Source organism: Trichoderma asperellum, chromosome 3 (genome assembly GCF_020647865.1).
Source record: "Trichoderma asperellum chromosome 3, complete sequence".
NCBI lineage: Eukaryota > Fungi > Ascomycota > Sordariomycetes > Hypocreales > Hypocreaceae > Trichoderma > Trichoderma asperellum.
In genome coordinates this window covers 3,600,997-3,618,049 of record NC_089417.1, presented here as the reverse complement: position 1 = coordinate 3,618,049, position 17,053 = coordinate 3,600,997, and the positions used below count along the sequence as shown (strand labels likewise).

Here is a 17,053-nt window from a genome sequence, read left to right as displayed (position 1 = left end):
GTGAATACGCCATGGCAGTGCCGGATTGGGACAAATTTGGTATATTAGAACCTTATACTTGGGAAACTCTCTACCTGCTGATAAGGTTCTGGACACAAAGGCAGTACATTCGGTAGTAGTAGGTTATCACTCAAACAAACACCTGCAAATTGGTATATACACTTCTAGCAGCAGCCCCTCCAAGGCACCCCGCCGTGTCTGTACCAACCCTGTCTGTAGTGCATAGAATCTGCCAGCAGTACGTCACTCTGGATCGCTGCGCCGGAGAATCTTCGGAACAGTTCGCATGCATGTGCATACGCGGACGCCTGCGGGATGGGGAAGCTGTACGAGGTACTGCAGCCTTGGAGATCTAATTAGCTCTTTTTTTGATCTCACGATCAAGAGCTATAGATTGATGCTGTGCCCGCGTGAGGCAATGAGAGGCCGTATCGCTTGAGATCTGTAGTTCGTGAGCTTGCGACAGCTGAGCCGCCGACCCTGGCTTGGCCCCTCTTATCCTCAAGCTGCCTGCCGGCGCCTTCGCACGACACCGAGACATACGCACCCTCCCGAAGACGCGCTGGATGTGGGACAATGTGATGGAATTTGCGGTACAATGTCTGATCCTGAAGACGCATCTCCCAACGGAGAGCGAGTGGCGGACTACGAAAACCCAAGTCCTGCAGTAGAAAACGATGACGACGCCGATGTCCCCCAGCTCGAGGAGCAAGATATACCAGAAGACCCCAGCTCTGTGGATTTGGAGGAGGAGAAGCACACTGTAGATGCCACAGTTGTAGAAGCATCTGCTCAAAATGGGGACATTTCTGAATTAACATCGGCGGACGCAAGCTCCATTGATGCGATCCCGCGGAGAGTAGGGAGTCCCATTGAGTCTGTCACCTCTGCAGCTGGAGACTCTCCCTCGGTTCAGGTACGTGATGCTCTCTGTATGATTCGACAAACGGCCTGACAGGCATAGGGCTCGCGTGTATCCTCTCCAAGCAGCAGTGTGCTGCCAACGGCTGCCTCCCGTTCGGGATTTGGCAGCCCGACGCCGTCCTTCCGACCCTTTGATCGACGATTCCAATCCCGCATATCTTCCTTTAATGCCCTCAGCCCTCGTCCATCGTCTCCTGCATTTGCGGCCAGCCATAGCCGCCATGCCTCCTACAGCTCCAATTTTCCTTTAGATCAGGCCGATACGGATACTCCATCGCCTCCATGGGAAATTGTAAGGTGGACAAGGCTGAAGAAGCTGAATAGCTATGCGTTCTCAGAATCAGGGAAGCGGAATTTTGGATCACCTACCTGTCTTGCTGTATCCGCTTCAATTTTCCTGGGAACCTCCAAAGGCATAATATTAATGTTTGATTATAGCCAAAACCTAAAGCTGATCATTGGCCCTGGAACCAAAGGTATGTTCTGTAAAGACCTATAAGTGTGCATAGCTGATTTTGATAGCTGTTGAATCTGGACCAATCACTGCCCTTGCTATATCAGCAGACCATACAACTATAGCTGGTGGCCATTCTAACGGAAGCATCTTCACTTGGGATACAACACGGCCTTCACGGCCTTTCCTGACAATCCCGCATCTGGATGATTCCCAAGTACAAAACAGGACAGTGGATGGTCATGTGCCAGAGGCGTCTGTTATTCATATAGGGTTTCTGGGGACCCGGCACACAGCTCTTGTATCCGCAGATGACCACGGTATGGCCTTCTCCCATCTTGCCACCAGAGGTACTGGGCCACTAGGCAGAACGGTCAAGACCACCAGGATATTGGGTCGGTATCCCAATGCGCCAATGCCTCCAGGCAAAACAATAAAGCCCAGCACCGTCCTAGCCTTTGCGCCTCTGCCACTGGGAAACATTGAACGTGCGACAGACAAGATGGGATTGACTGCTATGCTTACTCCTTATTTACTTGTCATTGTTTCCACGACCCCAGTTGCTCAGACGCAACACAAGTCGGCACGACCTAAGGATGTTCCGGCTCACAGCGCAATGACAGGCTGTTTAGCTTGGTTTCCTGCTGTACATCTTAAAGTTGCAGACTCACACACTGGATCTACCATCTCGAAAGCAAAACTAGCATATTGTTGGTCTAACGTTCTTACAGTGCTAGACGTGGAAGAGATTCCCGGAGATGACAGTGATCAGCCACCTTCGTTGAGGTTTAAAGCTCGAAGCAGGTGGAAATGTGAGGAGTCCATTGCTGCTGTGCAGTGGCTTAGTCGCTCTGTATTGACAGTCTTGACAATCTCTCAAAGACTGATTGTCCTAGAGGACAGAACCATGCGCATGACGGAAGCGTTTGATCTATTGGAGAGATACATCTATCACACTGACCTTTTCTCCACACAACTACACACTCTTGTGGAAAACCTAGACGAAAATGATGTATCCATGCATGGGGTTGTAGCCGACGCCTTTTATATGAGTTTCAAAGCATACAAAGGGAGATTGTTCCTCCTAGGTTTCAACGATGTGTCTATAGGCGCATTATCAAATTGGGCAGACCGACTGATTGCCACAATGGAGCATGGTGACTATATAGGGGCTATTCAGCTTGCTACCTCATACTACACTGGTGATGCCAACAAGCTGACTGTTGGACTCCCTGACGATACTGACCTAAGACATAACATGGTTCGCGACAAAATAATGGAGATAACTAGCGCTTCTCTAAAGTATGCCTTTACGCAAAGGCAAAAGCATAAGACAACTGTGGATGATGACCATTTGAAGCAACTCGCTGAAACGTGTTTTGTGGCTTGCCAAACTGTTGGCAATGTTGAGTTTCTGTTTGAAGAGTTGTACGAATGGTATAGCGATGCTGATGCTGAAGGCATATTCCTCGAAACACTTGAGCCTTATATCCTTGACCAAACGATTACAATCGTTCCACCTACAGTGGTTAAGGATATGGTAAATTATTATGTCGTCAAAGGGTGGGAGAGCAGGCTTGAGGAGATGATTTGTCACATGGAGACGGCAACTCTAGATCTGGATCAGCTCACCATTCTCTGTAAGCAACACAATCTATACGATGCGCTTACCTACGTCTGGAATCAAGCTTTGCAAGATTACATTACTCCGATGATCGACCTGCTCAACTTATTAGTCCCTTTGATGTCTAATGGGGATTTTATGGCTGGTAGCACGAGCGATGACTATTACGGCGTTAATGCGGTCAAAATATTCCCCTATCTCTCCTACATCCTCACGGGGCGAATTTACCCAAGCGGAGAGATAATGGACGAAGAGATAGCTCATAAGGCCAAGGCAGAGATTTACTGGTTCTATTTTTCTGGGAAAACTATTTCATGGCCTAAAGGCAGCGGCAAGGAGTTTCTCACCAGGATTAACGGGGAACCAGAGCCTACATTTCCATACCTGAGAATGATTCTCAAATTTGATGCCCCTAGTTTTCTCAGTGCTTTAAATGAAGCGTTTGAAGACTCGTTTCTAAACGATTCTTCTGACAAACACCCCAGCGGAAGCGGTTCCAAAATGGACATGCCCGAAGAACAGATCTTTGGCTTGACAATCAATCGACAGTACATTTTATCCATCTTGCTCGATGTAATGAACCCATCGGATTTTGCTCCAGCAGACACGATATATCTCGACATGTTTATTGCTCGAAATCTCCCCAAATTTCCTCAATATCTGCTGTTCTCAGGCACGACTTTGTCAAATGTCCTCACAGGCCTATGCAATTACCCTGGTCCGGATCTTGCTGAGGACGCGCAGCTGAGCGCTGAATATTTGCTATCAGTTTATCATCCTTCGGACATGTCCGCATTGATGCCATTGCTTAAACAGGCTGGCTTTTATCGAATTCTGAAGAGAGTATACAAAGTCGATAAACAATATGGAAAGCTTGTGCAAACATATTTTGAAGATGCAGAAGACCAAGATTTGGTATTTGACTGCATTGCGGAATGTTTACGATCTCATAGCGAACTCAGCCAACGGCAAAGACAGGAGGTCTTGGAAGTTATCGAAAATCATGCAAAGGACTTGCTTGAGCTGAGCCCCGAGCGTTCAGCCTCGACGCTTGCATCACAGGTAACGGAGCTGCATCAACATATTTTGAATTCTGCCGCCGACGCTCCTGAACTACAACATGCGTATTTAAAAACTCTGCTGGAGCCAGAAGACCCGTTAGCGGATGAGCAGCCAACACTTGATCGGTATCTTGTCGAACAATATGTTCAGCTCATGTGTAAGTTTGATCCACAGCACGTTTCGGACTACATTGGGCTCGTTCAGTCGGTCGACCTTCAGTTAGGCAATTTATTGCCCATAATGGAAGAAACCGGTGTGGTGGACGCTGCTGTAGTGCTCATGGCCAATGCGGGACAAGTCAACGATGCTATGGAGCGATTAGTACGACACCTGGGAACCCTCGAATCCGCCATGGAAGGTCTTTTGCGATCGCATAACACGAAAGATGGAGAGGACGATAGATCGCTTTCTCTGCAACCGTCGGCTGAAGCCCTTCTGGAGAGTCTGCAAAAGTACGTCCATGTTGGGATTTGGCTGTGTCAGGAACAGACAAAGGCACCACGAAGAACTAGCGTGGTATCGAAGAATAATAAGACTGCCCAGGAAAACTTGTCCGCAGATGAAACTCTCTGGCTGAGTCTTATTATTGCCTGTGTGCAGGTAACTCAAAAATTGTCTCCATCTATACAGGCTGTTGCCAACGAACATGCGCTTGATGAAGAGAAACTTTTGGCAAAGCTACGATCGCTTGTACAGCACACATTTACTTCATTGCTTGTTTCCACTTCAAGTCAAGCTTCGAATCAAGCAAATGGCCAGCTAGGCCCTGTTGCTTTCTCAAACCCTGCGTCTAACCTCTCCTTCTTGCGAGTATTGAGATCGTTCCTCACCAAGGTCGCAGCATCGTCTCCAAGCTTGGCAGACCTCCGTAGCGTGCTTGCGTCTATCTTTTCAGCATATGCTTACGAAGAGTCTATTCTCCGTCTGTCAAATCGTCTTATAGAACGAAGCCTGTTCACAAACGTCAACGCATCTGTTGAGCTTAGACAACGTGGATGGAGGCCTCGAGGCTCTACCTGTGAGGCTTGCGGCAAAAGAGTCTGGGGTCCGGGCCTTGCGGGTACTTCTGTTTTTGAGGCCTGGGAAGGCAAGCAAGCCCTCGAAGATGCGGCGAGAAAGCAGAGGCAGAATCAAGTTGCAGAGCGAGCCAAAGGCCATGCAAGAATCACGGATCGTCGGAGCAAGGGCAAGAGCTTGGATATGCGGCCCTCAAGCATGCTGCTCGAGCAATATGCTGGAAATTCTAATAAGGATCAGCTGCTAGGACCGCTAGTCGTGCTAGCCTGTCGGCATATCTACCACCAGACATGTCTGGATGCGTTACAAGAGAAGCAAGAGAATGGCATCTTACCAAGGGATCTGGATTACAAGTGCCCTATTGATGGAAGAAGTCATATGTGATGGAACAAGTTATAGGTGTATATTATCTGTGTATGTACATGCTAGCAAGCAAAGCAAATGGCGGGTTGTGTGTTATGGATCATGGCGAATTGAGATAAGTAGCCATTGTTATTCTTTTCCTTTTGGGATAGGGATAGACAAGAGATATGAAGCTTATGAATTACTCTACCTGGCTTGATAATACTCATTCTATGTGGTTGAAAACTTTTGCGGTGCTGTCTTACAAACTATCATTGCCTCAAGCCGCTGTAAAATAGTGGCGTGGGGCCTTCTACAATAACGCGGGATGCTAGCCTCCGTCACTTTGCTGTATACTTGCCAACTACAACAATTTAAGCAAAGCACCTCCACGGCCCTCGCTTGGCCGCATATAACCCCACCATGTCTGGCTCAGACGTGGACGGATCTGATGGCGAATACATCTCCGACAACCTGTCTTCAGGCTCCTCCGACCAGGAATCGCCGCCGCCGCCTCTGTCGCAGAACTACTTCGCGCCTCCATTCTATGGCCGACCGCCCACGCCTCTGCCCCCATCACCATCTCTAACGTCGCTCCTACGGCCCTCGCGCCCGACGACTCCAGATGCCTCAGACGACGACATCGCTCCCGTGCCGCGCACGGCGCCCAAGGTGCCGACGTACGAGTACTACGGCTTCGTGCTGTACCTGTTCAGCAGCCTGATATTCCTCATGTACCTGCTTTGGAGCTACCTCCCGGCGCCGTTCCTGCACGCGCTGGGCATCTTCTACTATCCAGACCGCTGGTGGGCGCTGGCAGTGCCGGCGTTCCTGGTGATGACGGTGGTCTACATCTACGTGGCGCTGGCGGCGTACAATCTGGAGATCTTGACGGTGCCGATGACGAGCGTGGAGACGATTGTGGACGGGGCGGGGGCGCTGGCGATGATTGATTCGAAGGGGAGGCTGAAGGGGAGCAACAAGAGGGAAAAGAAATGCGAAAGCAATGGGAGGCTGAGATGGAGGGAGATTTGGAACGAGGGAACTGATGCGGTGCTGGATGTTCCATTGGCGGGAGTCTGTGAGGTGTTGTATGGAGAGGGCAGGGATGCGTCCGATAGCGATGAGGAGATATGACGGGATCTGACAGAAGCTACTTCGAAGCGAACTGGGACTGATTTGTATGATTATCTATTGCGGCGTTTTTGAAAGACAAGCGGCTGGAGGATTGATATTGACACTTAGATATACCTATAGTAGGTACGGCTGTATACCAATGATGAATTCGTTTGGCATGAGCAATAAAATGATGCCATTGGCACATACCATTTACAAGCTCCATAATTTCCTACCTACCTTGCTCACCTGGTTGAATTCTATTCTTTAAACAGACGCCAGAGCAAATGAATGACGATATTTCATCTTCATAGACCTTACTTAGATGCTAGTCTATAAACTTGAAGCTGCTACGGTTTAGCGCGCCAAGGTCCATCTATAGCGGCATTCCCCACTACAGCCTTGCAGGAAAAAAAGTTGCACGGCTGAGCTACAAAATTTCTAGTGCTATTGCACACATACAAGTTTGTGTCGACCAAAAACTTCAGCCCTCATCTCCAGCCTCAGCACTAAGGAAAAATCAGGCGCAGACTGCCGGATTTTGCTGCGCCCTCCCTCAAGATGGATATCCTCAAAGTACTGTCGCGCGGTACCAAGAAAAGCGCAAAGACTTCGCTGTCGGGCGGCAGCGCAGTGGGCAAACTGCCCTCTTCTGGAACAAAAACCAACCCGCAGCTCTACCACGACGAAGTTCGCGGCCAAAAAAGAAAGCGCGATGTCGAAGAGCCCGAGAGCAAGATTCCTGAAGTGCTGCCCGAAGTCGACTTCTTTGCGCCGAAGGACGTTGCGGAATCGAAACCTGCCAAAATGGCCGAGTCGAACAAGGCCAAGCGAGCGGCGAGCCCCGATGCTGAGGCAGAGGCGAAGCTGTTGAGTGCCGAGGAGTGTCGCCAGTTGCTGCGGTCGCATCGATTGAAAGTTACGCTGCTGGGCAAACGGGAGGAGCAGCACAAAGTCAAGAAGCCGAAGAAGAAGAAGGCCGTCGTTGAGGTGAAGAAGGACAAGAAGCCGCCGCAGCTGAATCCGCAGCCATTGGTGTCGTTTGGCCAATTGCGAAGCACATACAACCTATCACGCAGAGTGGCTGAAAACCTTTCATACCAGGGCTACCGTGTGCCGACAGAGGTTCAGATGGGCAGCATGCCGTTGCTGATCCGGCCTGATCTGGCGCTAAAAGGCGAAGAAGGGCTGGAGAATGGAATTGATTTGCTGGCTGTGGCGCCGACGGGAAGTGGAAAGACGATCAGCTTCCTCGTTCCGACGATCAATAATATCATGAGGAGGAGAGCGCAGGAGAAGCTGCATGGCATTCATGAACTCGAAGCTATTGTGATTGTGCCGACTCGAGAGCTTGCGTATCAGATTGTCAATGTTGGAAACCAGCTGGTGAAGGGAACTGGAATCAAAATTGTTGGAATGAGAAAGGGCATGATTCTTGCTGCTGAAAGCCAGGATATTGGCGAAGGTGACTCAGATGATGAGGTAGAGAAGCCGGAGGAATCAGAAGATGAGGAAGAAGATGAATATGACGAAGAGGAAGAAGAGAACGAGAAGAAGGAAAAGAGCAGGAAGCCTAAAGTCGTGTCAAAAGTGGATATCTTGATCACAACGCCTCTTTTGCTACTCAACTTCCTGACGTCTGGATCGACGAGCACACAGAAAGTCCTCCCAACTGTTCGTGATCTGATATTGGACGAAGCAGATGTCCTTCTCGACCCATTGTTCCGCGAACAGACCCTTGGTATCTGGAATGCCTGCAGCAGCTCAGAGCTGCGGCTCTCATTCTGGTCTGCAACAATGGGTTCCAACATCGAGACGCTGGTTACTGAAAAGCTGGCGTCGCGAGCCGAGTCTCTGGGCCTTTCCCAAAGACCGTTGGTTCGGTTGGTTGTCGGCCTGAAGGATACTGCTGTCCCGAATATCGTGCATAGATTGATTTACACGGCCAGCGAGCAGGGAAAGCTTCTCGGCCTGCGACAGCTCTTACGGCCTACATCAAGCATCGACTCAGGGCCGCCGCTGCGACCGCCTTTCCTCGTCTTCACACAGACGATTGAACGAGCTACGGCTTTGCAAGAGGAACTCAAGTACGATATCCCCCTCGAGGCGGGCGGTTCATCTAGAATAGCTGCTCTGCATAGTGGTCTTCCTGATGCAGCCCGAGCCGCCATCATGCGCAAATTCCGATCTGGAGAGATTTGGGTTCTCATTACCACCGACGTTCTGGCTCGAGGTGTTGACTTTGCTGGTGTCAATGGAGTCCTGAACTACGATGTACCCGGATCGAGTGCCGCTTATGTGCACCGAGCAGGAAGAACAGGACGAGCTGGTCGTGAGGGCGGCATTGCCGTTACTTTCTACACGAAGGAGGATATTCCCTTTGTCAAGACGGTGGCTAATGTCATTGCTGAAAGCGAGAAGCAGGCAGGCAAGACAGTAGAGGAATCTTCAGTTCAGAAATGGCTGCTTGATGCTCTGCCCAACGTCGGCAAGGAGGACAGGAAGAAGCTCAAAGAAAGGGGCGTGGAGTCAAGGAGGAGCGGAAACAAGGCCCAGATTACATCCCGGAGTGGATATGAGCGACGCAAGGAGCATAACAGGAAGGGTGCCATTGAAGGAAGCAAGAAGAGGAAGATGGAGGCTGAAGACGATAGTAATGGCAAGGGCAAGGGCGATGGGGGTGGTGAATGGGGCGGATTTGATGACTAGATTTCACGATATCCAATATACACAGTCTAGACGTGGCATTGTATGGCAATTTTCAGTTTTTGGAGCTATCTATATGGCCCTTGTTCTATTGTACATGTGTCTTAACGAAGAAGACATATTTTTATTTATACATATATCTATACAGCCCACAGTTATCTCATAATCTATTCATGAGGAAAATCGTAGCATCTTATTTCTCATTAGCTTTCTCATCAGCTGACAATCCAACCACATTTCGTAGCGTGCCAAAGCTCAAGCAGTCGCTGATACGGTTGGCGCCCGAAAAGAGCATCACTAGACGCTCGACACCACATCCCCAACCACCAGTGGGGGGAAGGCCATAGTCGAGAGCCTTGACGTAGCTCTGATCAAGAGGGGAGGCTTCCCACTCATCTTCTTCAACAGGCTCCGAGGTAGCCTTCTCAGCATCGGTATCCAAGGCCGGCTGCTCTGCGAATCCTACAGTGCCGTCAGGTTTGTTCACAAGGCTGCGGTGGACGGCCAGTTTTCGTTGCTGCTCTTCCGGGTTGTTCTCCTCCTCATACATGTTGGCGAGTTCTCGACCGCCGATGAAGAGCTCCGCACGAGCGGAAACTAGCTGATAAGTCTTGGGGCAGAGGAAGCTCTTTGCCAGCGGAGACATGCAGGCGGGGTGATTTGTGATAAAGATCGGCTCTGTGAAGGACATGGGCTCTATATAAGTCGCGGCGAGTCGATCAAGGAGCTTTGGTAAAGATGTTGGCACCTCTCCAGGAATCTCAACGCCTGAGAGCTTCAGAACGGCGAGGAGTTCGGGAAGAGCGCCATCTTCTGCTGTAAGCTTTGGGAAGCGAACCCCGATAGCTTCCTCCAAAGCGGGTATAAATTCCACCTGCTTGAACGGCCTAGTGAACTTGCTGAGGTCGATAGGCGGCAGGGTAGTAAGTTGCGTAGAAATCAGCTCTTGAGAGTGCTTTGCAAGAGTATATATCAACTCTTCTGTCTCCTTGATGAGGTCAGGTAGGTTGGTATAAGCACTGTAGAATTCACACATTGTGAATTCCGGATTATGAGTGGCATCGACACCTTCATTTCGGAAAGCAGGACCCATCTCAAAGACTTTGTCCACGCCACCGACGACCAGACGCTTTAGCCATAACTCGGGCGCTATCCTGAGTGCAAGGTCTTTGCCTCGGAACTCTGTGGCTCGTGTTACAAATGGCCGTGCAACCGCACCACCGGCGTTCTCAGCAAGAATTGGCGTCTGGAATTCGAGGAATCGCTTGGAGTGGAAGTGATCCCGGATCTGCTTCATGATTTCGGATCGTAATCTTAGGATGTCGACGACGTCTCGATTCACTAGCATATCGACATGGCGCTCTTGCATTTTTGTCTTGGGGTCCGTGAGCTTCTCTGGAACTTGTTCCATAGATGGAGAGAGGAGCTCAGGCAGCTCTCGAGCCTCTAGGGAAAGCTGCCCTGTATTTGTACGAGTGGCAATACCAGTAACCGCTACCAATCGGTTAGCCCTTGCAGAGGGATAAGAGGAGCTTAATTGGCCTACATATATGGTCTCCAACTTGGATCAGATTTTTAAGAAGGCGGAATTTGTGAACACGAGATTGCTGCTCTGAGGCAACTTTGCTTTTGTTGATCATGATTTGGACTTTTTGAAATTCATTGGTTATGTCGAGGAAGATGAGAGAATTTCCCACAACTCGCTTTGATCGAATTCGCCCAGACAAAGTGACGAGCTCATTCGAAAGCTCATCTTGGGATTCTTGCAGAAACTCAGGGACGCTCTTCCTAATAGATGACGATTCTAGTCGAGGATAAGCCTCAGGGTATAGCGGATTTTCGCTCCTTTGATCCTCTTGTAGTTCTTTCCTTCGATGTCTCTTGAATGGCGAGATGCCATCTTCATCCTGCTCTTCCTGCTCCCCTTTTGCAAACCTCGAAGATTCATTGATGTGAATTCCAGGTTTGGTAGAGAAAGCTCGGACTGCCTGTCTGTTTGCAGACTCAAGGCGCAATGAAGGGGGCGCCCAACCCCATGGTGCAGTTGAAAGAGCAGCTCTGGGCCCGAAAGACCTTGAGCTACCATTCAACGCAGCAGACTGGCGCGCCAGTCTTATGCAGCTGGCGGATCTCATCTCTTCTAAGCGACGATTGTCAGCTATTGCCACCATAGAGCAAGCGGATTGTGTAAAATTATGGCAGTATGTTATGGTGATCAGGAAAAGGCAGGTTATTTATCTCCAACAGCAGAGCTGTTTCAATCGCAGCGGTTCTGAAGCGAGAATGCGGATTCATCATGATAACAATTGACAAAAGAAAGCATGCAGAATAACTTACAAACATAGCGACGGCACTGGAATATATGCCTCAGTGCAAGAAACGCAGATGCGCACCCAGCAATCCAGACACCAGTGCTTTGAAGGATGGAAATTTGTGCCTCAAACGGACAGTGTGGGCTATTTATTAGTTTTTTCTTCTTTTTTTTCCCGTGCACACTGGCGCCTCCCCCGTAATTGGAGACACCCCGCCAATTGCATGCAGCTCACTGGCTAGCCTTCCTGCTAAGCTCACCACCAAGGCCAGGCTGAAATTTATTCCGACGCGCCATTCCTCAGTATCTCCAACTACTGCTTCTTGCTTATACGCGTGTCATTTCGCACCAAATCAGGTCGGCATTGGAGCTTCTTGCGCGATCTCTACGAATTGGCCCGCCCACAGCCGCTGCCTTACCACGAGCATCGCAATCATGGCCCAGCAGCCTTTGCCCACGTCGGCTCAGCCAACCGACATCTACGGTGGAGGTTCGTTTGTCACTGTCTGGGCAGGGCGAATCGATGCGCTGCACGGGGATTGGAAGTAACGTAAGCTAATGAAATGTGTAGATGAGGTCTCTGCACTCGTTCTTGATCCCGGCTACTGCAACACGCGAGCAGGCTTCGCTGGCGAAGATGTCCCCAAGTCAATCCTGCCATCGTTCTACGGCCATGTCACCAGCGACCCTCCCCGAGATCTATTCGGCGATGAGTGCATCATCCCACGCAGCGACTTCGAGGTCCGCAACTACATGAATAAGGACAGCGTTGTAGAGGACTGGGATGTGGCAGCCAAGATGTGGGAATTCATGCTGGTTAAGCGCCTGCAGCCCGAGCGACAGACACCGCCATCGAAGAATAAGCTGAACGACGACGTGAAGGAGCAGGACGGCGAAGGAGATGTCGCGATGGAAGAAGTCGAGGCGATGGAGAAGGCTCTAGAGGAGTATCCTTTGTTGATGACAGAAGCTCCGTGGAACTCGCCCAAGGCACGTGAAAAGGCCATCGAGCTCAGCATGGAGAGCTGGGGAACCCCCGCCTTCTGGCTAAGCCGGACTCCCGTTCTGTCGTCATTCGCTGCTGGAAAGGCCACTGCTCTTGTCATCGACGTTGGCGGTGCCAATACCTCCGTTACAGCTATCCATGATGGCATGGTTTTGAAGAGATCTATCCAGCGATCACCCGCGGGTGGTTTATGGCTGTCTTCGCAGATCCGCAACATGTGGGAAACTTCCGAGCCGAAAGTTGACTTGATTCCGACATTCATGGTCGAGAACAAGACTCCTGTGGATGCTCTCGCCCCTGCCCAAGCGCGACTACGCGAATTTCCCTACAAGATCCACGACTCTTATCGAGCATTTGAAGAAGAGCGGCTCTTGACCGAGTTCAAGGAGTCTGTCGTTGAGGTTTGGCGTGGGCCTGGAAGATACGGTGCCGCCGGAAACGAGGAGTACATCAAATCTCAGCCTGGCCGTGTGTTTGAGATGCCTGATGGTTACAACCAGATGTGGCGCGAGCAGCGATTCAAGGTAGCTGAGGGCATGTGGGACGAAAACGCTGGATACCCTGTCCCGGAGTCGGAGCGCCTCACCAAGGCCCAGACCATCCCCGAGCTTATTCGCTCCGCCCTCAACGCTATTGACGTTGACCTTCGAGGCAACCTTCTCGCCAACGTTGTTGTTACGGGCAGCACAAGTTTGATCAATGGCTTCAACGACCGTCTAAATAACGAGTTGACGGCGATGTATCCCGGGCTGAAGATCAAGATCCACGCTGCAGGTCTGTCAAGCGAGCGTAGATTCGGTGCCTGGATTGGTGGAAGCATTCTTGCTAGCTTGGGAACTTTCCACCAAATGTGGATATCCAAAAAGGAGTATGAAGAAAACGGAGTTGGCATTGTCGAGAAGCGATGCAAATAGAGGATATAAAATTCCTAATTTCAGGGGGATACATTTTTGGTGAAGGATTATGGCGTACGGAGTTAGAAGAAAGATGTTAGTGCTATCTATCTATGCTAAGGGCAATAGGACGCTGCCACTGAGATCTGGCTGGAGATCAGAGGCATTCGTAGATCTAATCGAGTTACTTTGTGCAATACGAATGGAAAGTGAATACACTAAGCTAGCCCGCAAAGCTGACCTTGATTTCAACTTCGTCCAATCGGCCAGGCTCCAGCTTCATATCCTTCCAAGCCTTTTCAATGTTTATCTCAAGTACATGCTGGTCGCTTTGTGATACACCCACAGTTTCTACCGGGACGGCCTGGTCTTGGAGAGTTACAATGAAATCTTCTTGGAGTGTCATATTCGGTAATGTAGAGATATAAATTCCTGAGAATTTCTTGAGTCAGCAAACATCTTCTAGTTCGGGAATCGACCCTCTTCTACTGACCAAATACTCCTAGGGCCTTCAACTTGACAGCAACAGACAATCTTCCGTTCTCTTTCATGCTGATACTGCTGGCTACAATGGCTACGCTGCCAGTCATTTTGTTAATCAGGCCAAGGTTTGCCACCCATATTTCCCCATATTTGTGACCGTTGAGAGGTACAGCCTGGAAAGCTGTGAAAATCTCGTATCCGCGGACGTCCAAAGATCCAACAATGAGCGAAGTCGGATCATCAAGCTTCATCGGCGCAGATGCCTTTCCTGTGGCGTGGGCCCGTACAACGTAATGCAGAGATGGCACGGTGCCTGGGAAGCAAGAAAGGGGAATCAACTCTGTGAGTGGGCGTGCTGAGATGTTGAATATGGCTACTATTGGTGTGCCAGTCTCAGATGCTCCTATAACCAAGTTAACAGCAGCCGCTCAGTCAGGTAGTCTATACAAACTCGCTTACCATGATAGCTGCCAACTTTAAGAAGCAGGTCATCGTCATAACCTATATATGGATATATGGCCTTTCCTAAGACGCTTGGTCTAAATATGACAGTCTTGCCTTCAGGGGTCAGGCCCGTCATTTGGCCTATCAAGTCGAGATTGTGCTCTCCAGGAACGTCGGTGATATAAATCGGTCCACCGCTGACACATCGAGCAGCAGCATGAAACCCAGAATAATCATGTACCGTCTGGAACATATCCCAATCTGGAAGATCATTCAGATACTCCATGAAAATGCTATTGTATGCGTTCGTCCATACATGCCAAGGGTGCGATGAGGGAATCTGAGGGAAGAAGTCGTCTGAGTTGCGAACTAGTAAAGCGGGCCGATTTGGTATCATCTGAGAATTGAACAGTGCCTGTGGGATCTGCGACATGCATGATATGGCCTTGACGCTGAAATAGCGAAGAGATGTGAGATTCCACGCGTCTAGATATGTGTTGATGAGCTCCCGTCGGACGGAGGCACTGAGCCACATATCAACCATGAACTGCGCATCTGTCTTGACCCCATCAACGCCAGCATCTGAGAGGAATTGATAAAAATCATCATAGAATTGACGAACGTCGTCTTTAGCAATCACTGTCATTTTGCCTCCGAGAGGCAAGTTGCGGCGCTTAGCCTCCTCGCGAATTACTTCGATAGTTTTGTACTTCTTGGCAAGCTTTCCATCGGGCGAAATGCCACCCCAATATCCCAATAGGGCGTGCCATACCGCAATATGCTGGATTTTTGGACTTCGCTCCCGGATTTTACTGATGGCTGCCTTTAATCCGTTTGGAAAAGCTTCTGGCTCGGCCTCGAACTCAACCCATCCGTATTGAAACTGGCTAGCGCCTCTGTAGTCAATTGACTGCCAATTATCGTCAATAATAAGAGACGTGATGTTGATGTTGTGATTTTCGAGCTTGTCAATTGCATCAATGATCTTCTGTTCTGTTAACCTTTGACCGAGTGCGTTCCATGTACCTGCAGAGCTATCAGCCAGTAATACTTTGGAGAAAGAAAGATATTCTGGATGGACTAACAGAACCCAAGTCCATCATACCAGTTTTCAAGCCACTCTGGCCGAACTGCATCAGAAAGAGCTTTCAACTCTTCTTCCACCGCTTGGTTCGCGCTACGAGCTTTCATAACAAGACTTCTTGCATGGTACATTACGGCGGCAACAGCCCTTTGGAAATCATTTCCTTCGGATACTAGGATAGTTGTCTTCTCATCGGAGGCTGAGTCGTTGCGCACATTTACTGATACGGCGCCGCTGGAGGTGTGTTGAAAAACAGGTACTGAATCATTTATTCCCGAGACAGCCAATAAGACCATGTTTCTGCCTTCTGGGCTTTGGAAAGCTAGCAGTATTGCGTCTTTATCGAGCGAAAAGTGGTCTCTGCCATGCCGTGGAGCTAGCCAAGGCGACCAAAGCCGAACAACGGCAAACCATCTGAATTATTCTCTTCATTAGATGAAGAGTAATTTTTGATAAATGGATATATGGAATACTCAAGGGAAGAAGGGTTTCAAGACTTACCTTAGAAAAGAACCCCAAGGTGTCCCAATTTGAATATCAGTGAATGAAGACAAATCGTTCTCTGCGGGAGGCACCACGGCTTCAAGTGACCACAATTGCGTTTTTGGCGCTTGGCTCATACGAGATGCAACTTTCCAGGTTGTGTTGAGTCCAGATATAAGGTCGGCCAAGTTATCAGACTCTGTAGGTGCCGGGAGCACCACAATGTGGCCGTCCTCCAACCCTTGTTCGTCACGGATCCATCTCCAAGATTCATTAGAATTGTGACGGAATTTGATGGTAAACCGTATAGAATTTTTGAAAGATACTTTTGTAGCATAGTATATCCTGAAGACAGCTTTTGATTCAGCATGGAGAGCTTGCGGTGCCAGGCTGCTCTTTATCCTGGGCACCTCAGCCTCGGTCCAGCCCTCGCCATCAATTGAGTGCCAAAGAGCAACTTCCCAACTCTCTTCAGCTCGAAACTTTGGTATCTCCAACAAAGCAGTGAATGGAACGCCGTCGGAGCTCTCGACAGGCGTTACCTGGCTCAAGGGAGGGTAGCTTTGGAGTATCGCTTTCATACTCTCGGGCACCGGAGCTGGCTCAGGTTTTTGCTTTGGTATATAAAGAGTTTTAAAATCGTTTGCAAAGTCATATGTTTCAGGCGCCATTTGGATTCTTAATTTGAATATCAGATGATTATTTACCCAATTGGTTGCGTTGAAGCTAAAGCTCGCTCCTGCTATGATATGTAGGTATTAAGCCCCAGCTGTACGCAGTACATTAAAAAAAAAAAAAAGAAGAAAACCATAAGCTGTTTATGGCTAATATAAAGATCTCTCATCAATAGAAAATGAGAAATAATGGCTAAATCTTGGGCAGGACGATGTTATGCGGACGAAGAAGCACTAACAGCGAAGACGTACGGTGGCACCTTAGATAGGGTGTGCAAGAGTGCAAAAACCCCAATTTTCTAAAAAAACAAGAAAACTAAAAACTAAAAAGATACAGTGTATGCACAGTATATGTACTGTATTTTCTTAGTTACAGCGCCTTATAAGGCCTCTGCAAGGCTGAAATATGCCTTAATTTTTAGGCAGTATG

At 49.3% G+C, this 17,053-nt stretch overlaps 6 protein-coding genes across 6 annotated transcripts; 4 read left to right on the top strand and 2 right to left on the bottom strand.

Moving 5' to 3' along the window:
* Positions 1-348: 348 nt before the first annotated feature.
* Positions 349-5,674, top strand: TrAFT101_005788 (uncharacterized protein). The gene is made up of 3 exons (XM_024900171.2): positions 349-916; positions 965-1,400; positions 1,447-5,674. Exons 1-3 carry the CDS (start codon positions 599-601, stop codon positions 5,463-5,465), a joined length of 4,773 nt encoding a protein of 1,590 aa, XP_024760292.1. The 5' UTR covers positions 349-598; the 3' UTR covers positions 5,466-5,674.
* TrAFT101_005787 (uncharacterized protein) lies at positions 5,675-6,770 on the top strand. Its single transcript, XM_024908144.2, has one exon. It carries the CDS (start codon positions 5,847-5,849, stop codon positions 6,558-6,560), a length of 714 nt encoding a protein of 237 aa, XP_024760291.1. The 5' UTR covers positions 5,675-5,846; the 3' UTR covers positions 6,561-6,770.
* A 237-nt stretch (positions 6,771-7,007) lies between these two features.
* Positions 7,008-9,432, top strand: ROK1 (RNA-dependent ATPase rok1). The gene has a single exon (XM_024900211.2). It carries the CDS (start codon positions 7,101-7,103, stop codon positions 9,246-9,248), a length of 2,148 nt encoding a protein of 715 aa, XP_024760290.2. The 5' UTR covers positions 7,008-7,100; the 3' UTR covers positions 9,249-9,432.
* TrAFT101_005785 (uncharacterized protein) lies at positions 8,601-11,680 on the bottom strand. Its single transcript, XM_024900145.2, has 3 exons — positions 11,583-11,680; positions 10,792-11,385; positions 8,601-10,739 (listed from the first exon to the last, which is right to left on the bottom strand). Exons 2-3 carry the CDS (start codon positions 11,378-11,380, stop codon positions 9,439-9,441), a joined length of 1,890 nt encoding a protein of 629 aa, XP_024760289.2. The 5' UTR covers positions 11,381-11,385; positions 11,583-11,680; the 3' UTR covers positions 8,601-9,438.
* A 186-nt stretch (positions 11,681-11,866) lies between these two features.
* ARP4 (NuA4 histone acetyltransferase subunit) lies at positions 11,867-13,745 on the top strand. Its single transcript, XM_024900199.2, has 2 exons — positions 11,867-12,046; positions 12,128-13,745. The coding sequence occupies exons 1-2, from the start codon at positions 11,992-11,994 to the stop codon at positions 13,474-13,476; spliced, it is 1,404 nt and encodes a 467-aa protein (XP_024760288.1). The 5' UTR covers positions 11,867-11,991; the 3' UTR covers positions 13,477-13,745.
* Positions 13,679-16,620, bottom strand: TrAFT101_005783 (uncharacterized protein; the record flags this gene model as incomplete). The annotated part of the gene is made up of 5 exons (XM_024900202.2): positions 13,679-13,887; positions 13,949-14,341; positions 14,398-15,408; positions 15,468-15,880; positions 15,968-16,620. 5 exons carry the CDS (start codon positions 16,618-16,620, stop codon positions 13,679-13,681), a joined length of 2,679 nt encoding a protein of 892 aa, XP_024760287.2.
* Positions 16,621-17,053: the final 433 nt, after the last annotated feature.

Excerpts from the sequence above, each read along its gene's own strand:
- TrAFT101_005788 (XM_024900171.2), top strand. The coding sequence starts at position 599 with ATGTCTGATCCTGAAGACGCATCTCCCAACGGAGAGCGAGTGGCGGAC. Across the intron at positions 917-964 it reads GAGACTCTCCCTCGGTTCAG|GGCTCGCGTGTATCCTCTCC; the intron begins GTACGTGATGCT and ends TGACAGGCATAG. Across the intron at positions 1,401-1,446 it reads CATTGGCCCTGGAACCAAAG|CTGTTGAATCTGGACCAATC; the intron begins GTATGTTCTGTA and ends TGATTTTGATAG.
- TrAFT101_005787 (XM_024908144.2), top strand. The coding sequence starts at position 5,847 with ATGTCTGGCTCAGACGTGGACGGATCTGATGGCGAATACATCTCCGAC.
- ROK1 (XM_024900211.2), top strand. The coding sequence starts at position 7,101 with ATGGATATCCTCAAAGTACTGTCGCGCGGTACCAAGAAAAGCGCAAAG.
- TrAFT101_005785 (XM_024900145.2), bottom strand. The coding sequence starts at position 11,380 with ATGAGATCCGCCAGCTGCATAAGACTGGCGCGCCAGTCTGCTGCGTTG. Across the intron at positions 10,740-10,791 it reads CCAAGTTGGAGACCATATAT|CGGTTACTGGTATTGCCACT; the intron begins GTAGGCCAATTA and ends ACCGATTGGTAG.
- ARP4 (XM_024900199.2), top strand. The coding sequence starts at position 11,992 with ATGGCCCAGCAGCCTTTGCCCACGTCGGCTCAGCCAACCGACATCTAC. Across the intron at positions 12,047-12,127 it reads AACCGACATCTACGGTGGAG|ATGAGGTCTCTGCACTCGTT; the intron begins GTTCGTTTGTCA and ends TGAAATGTGTAG.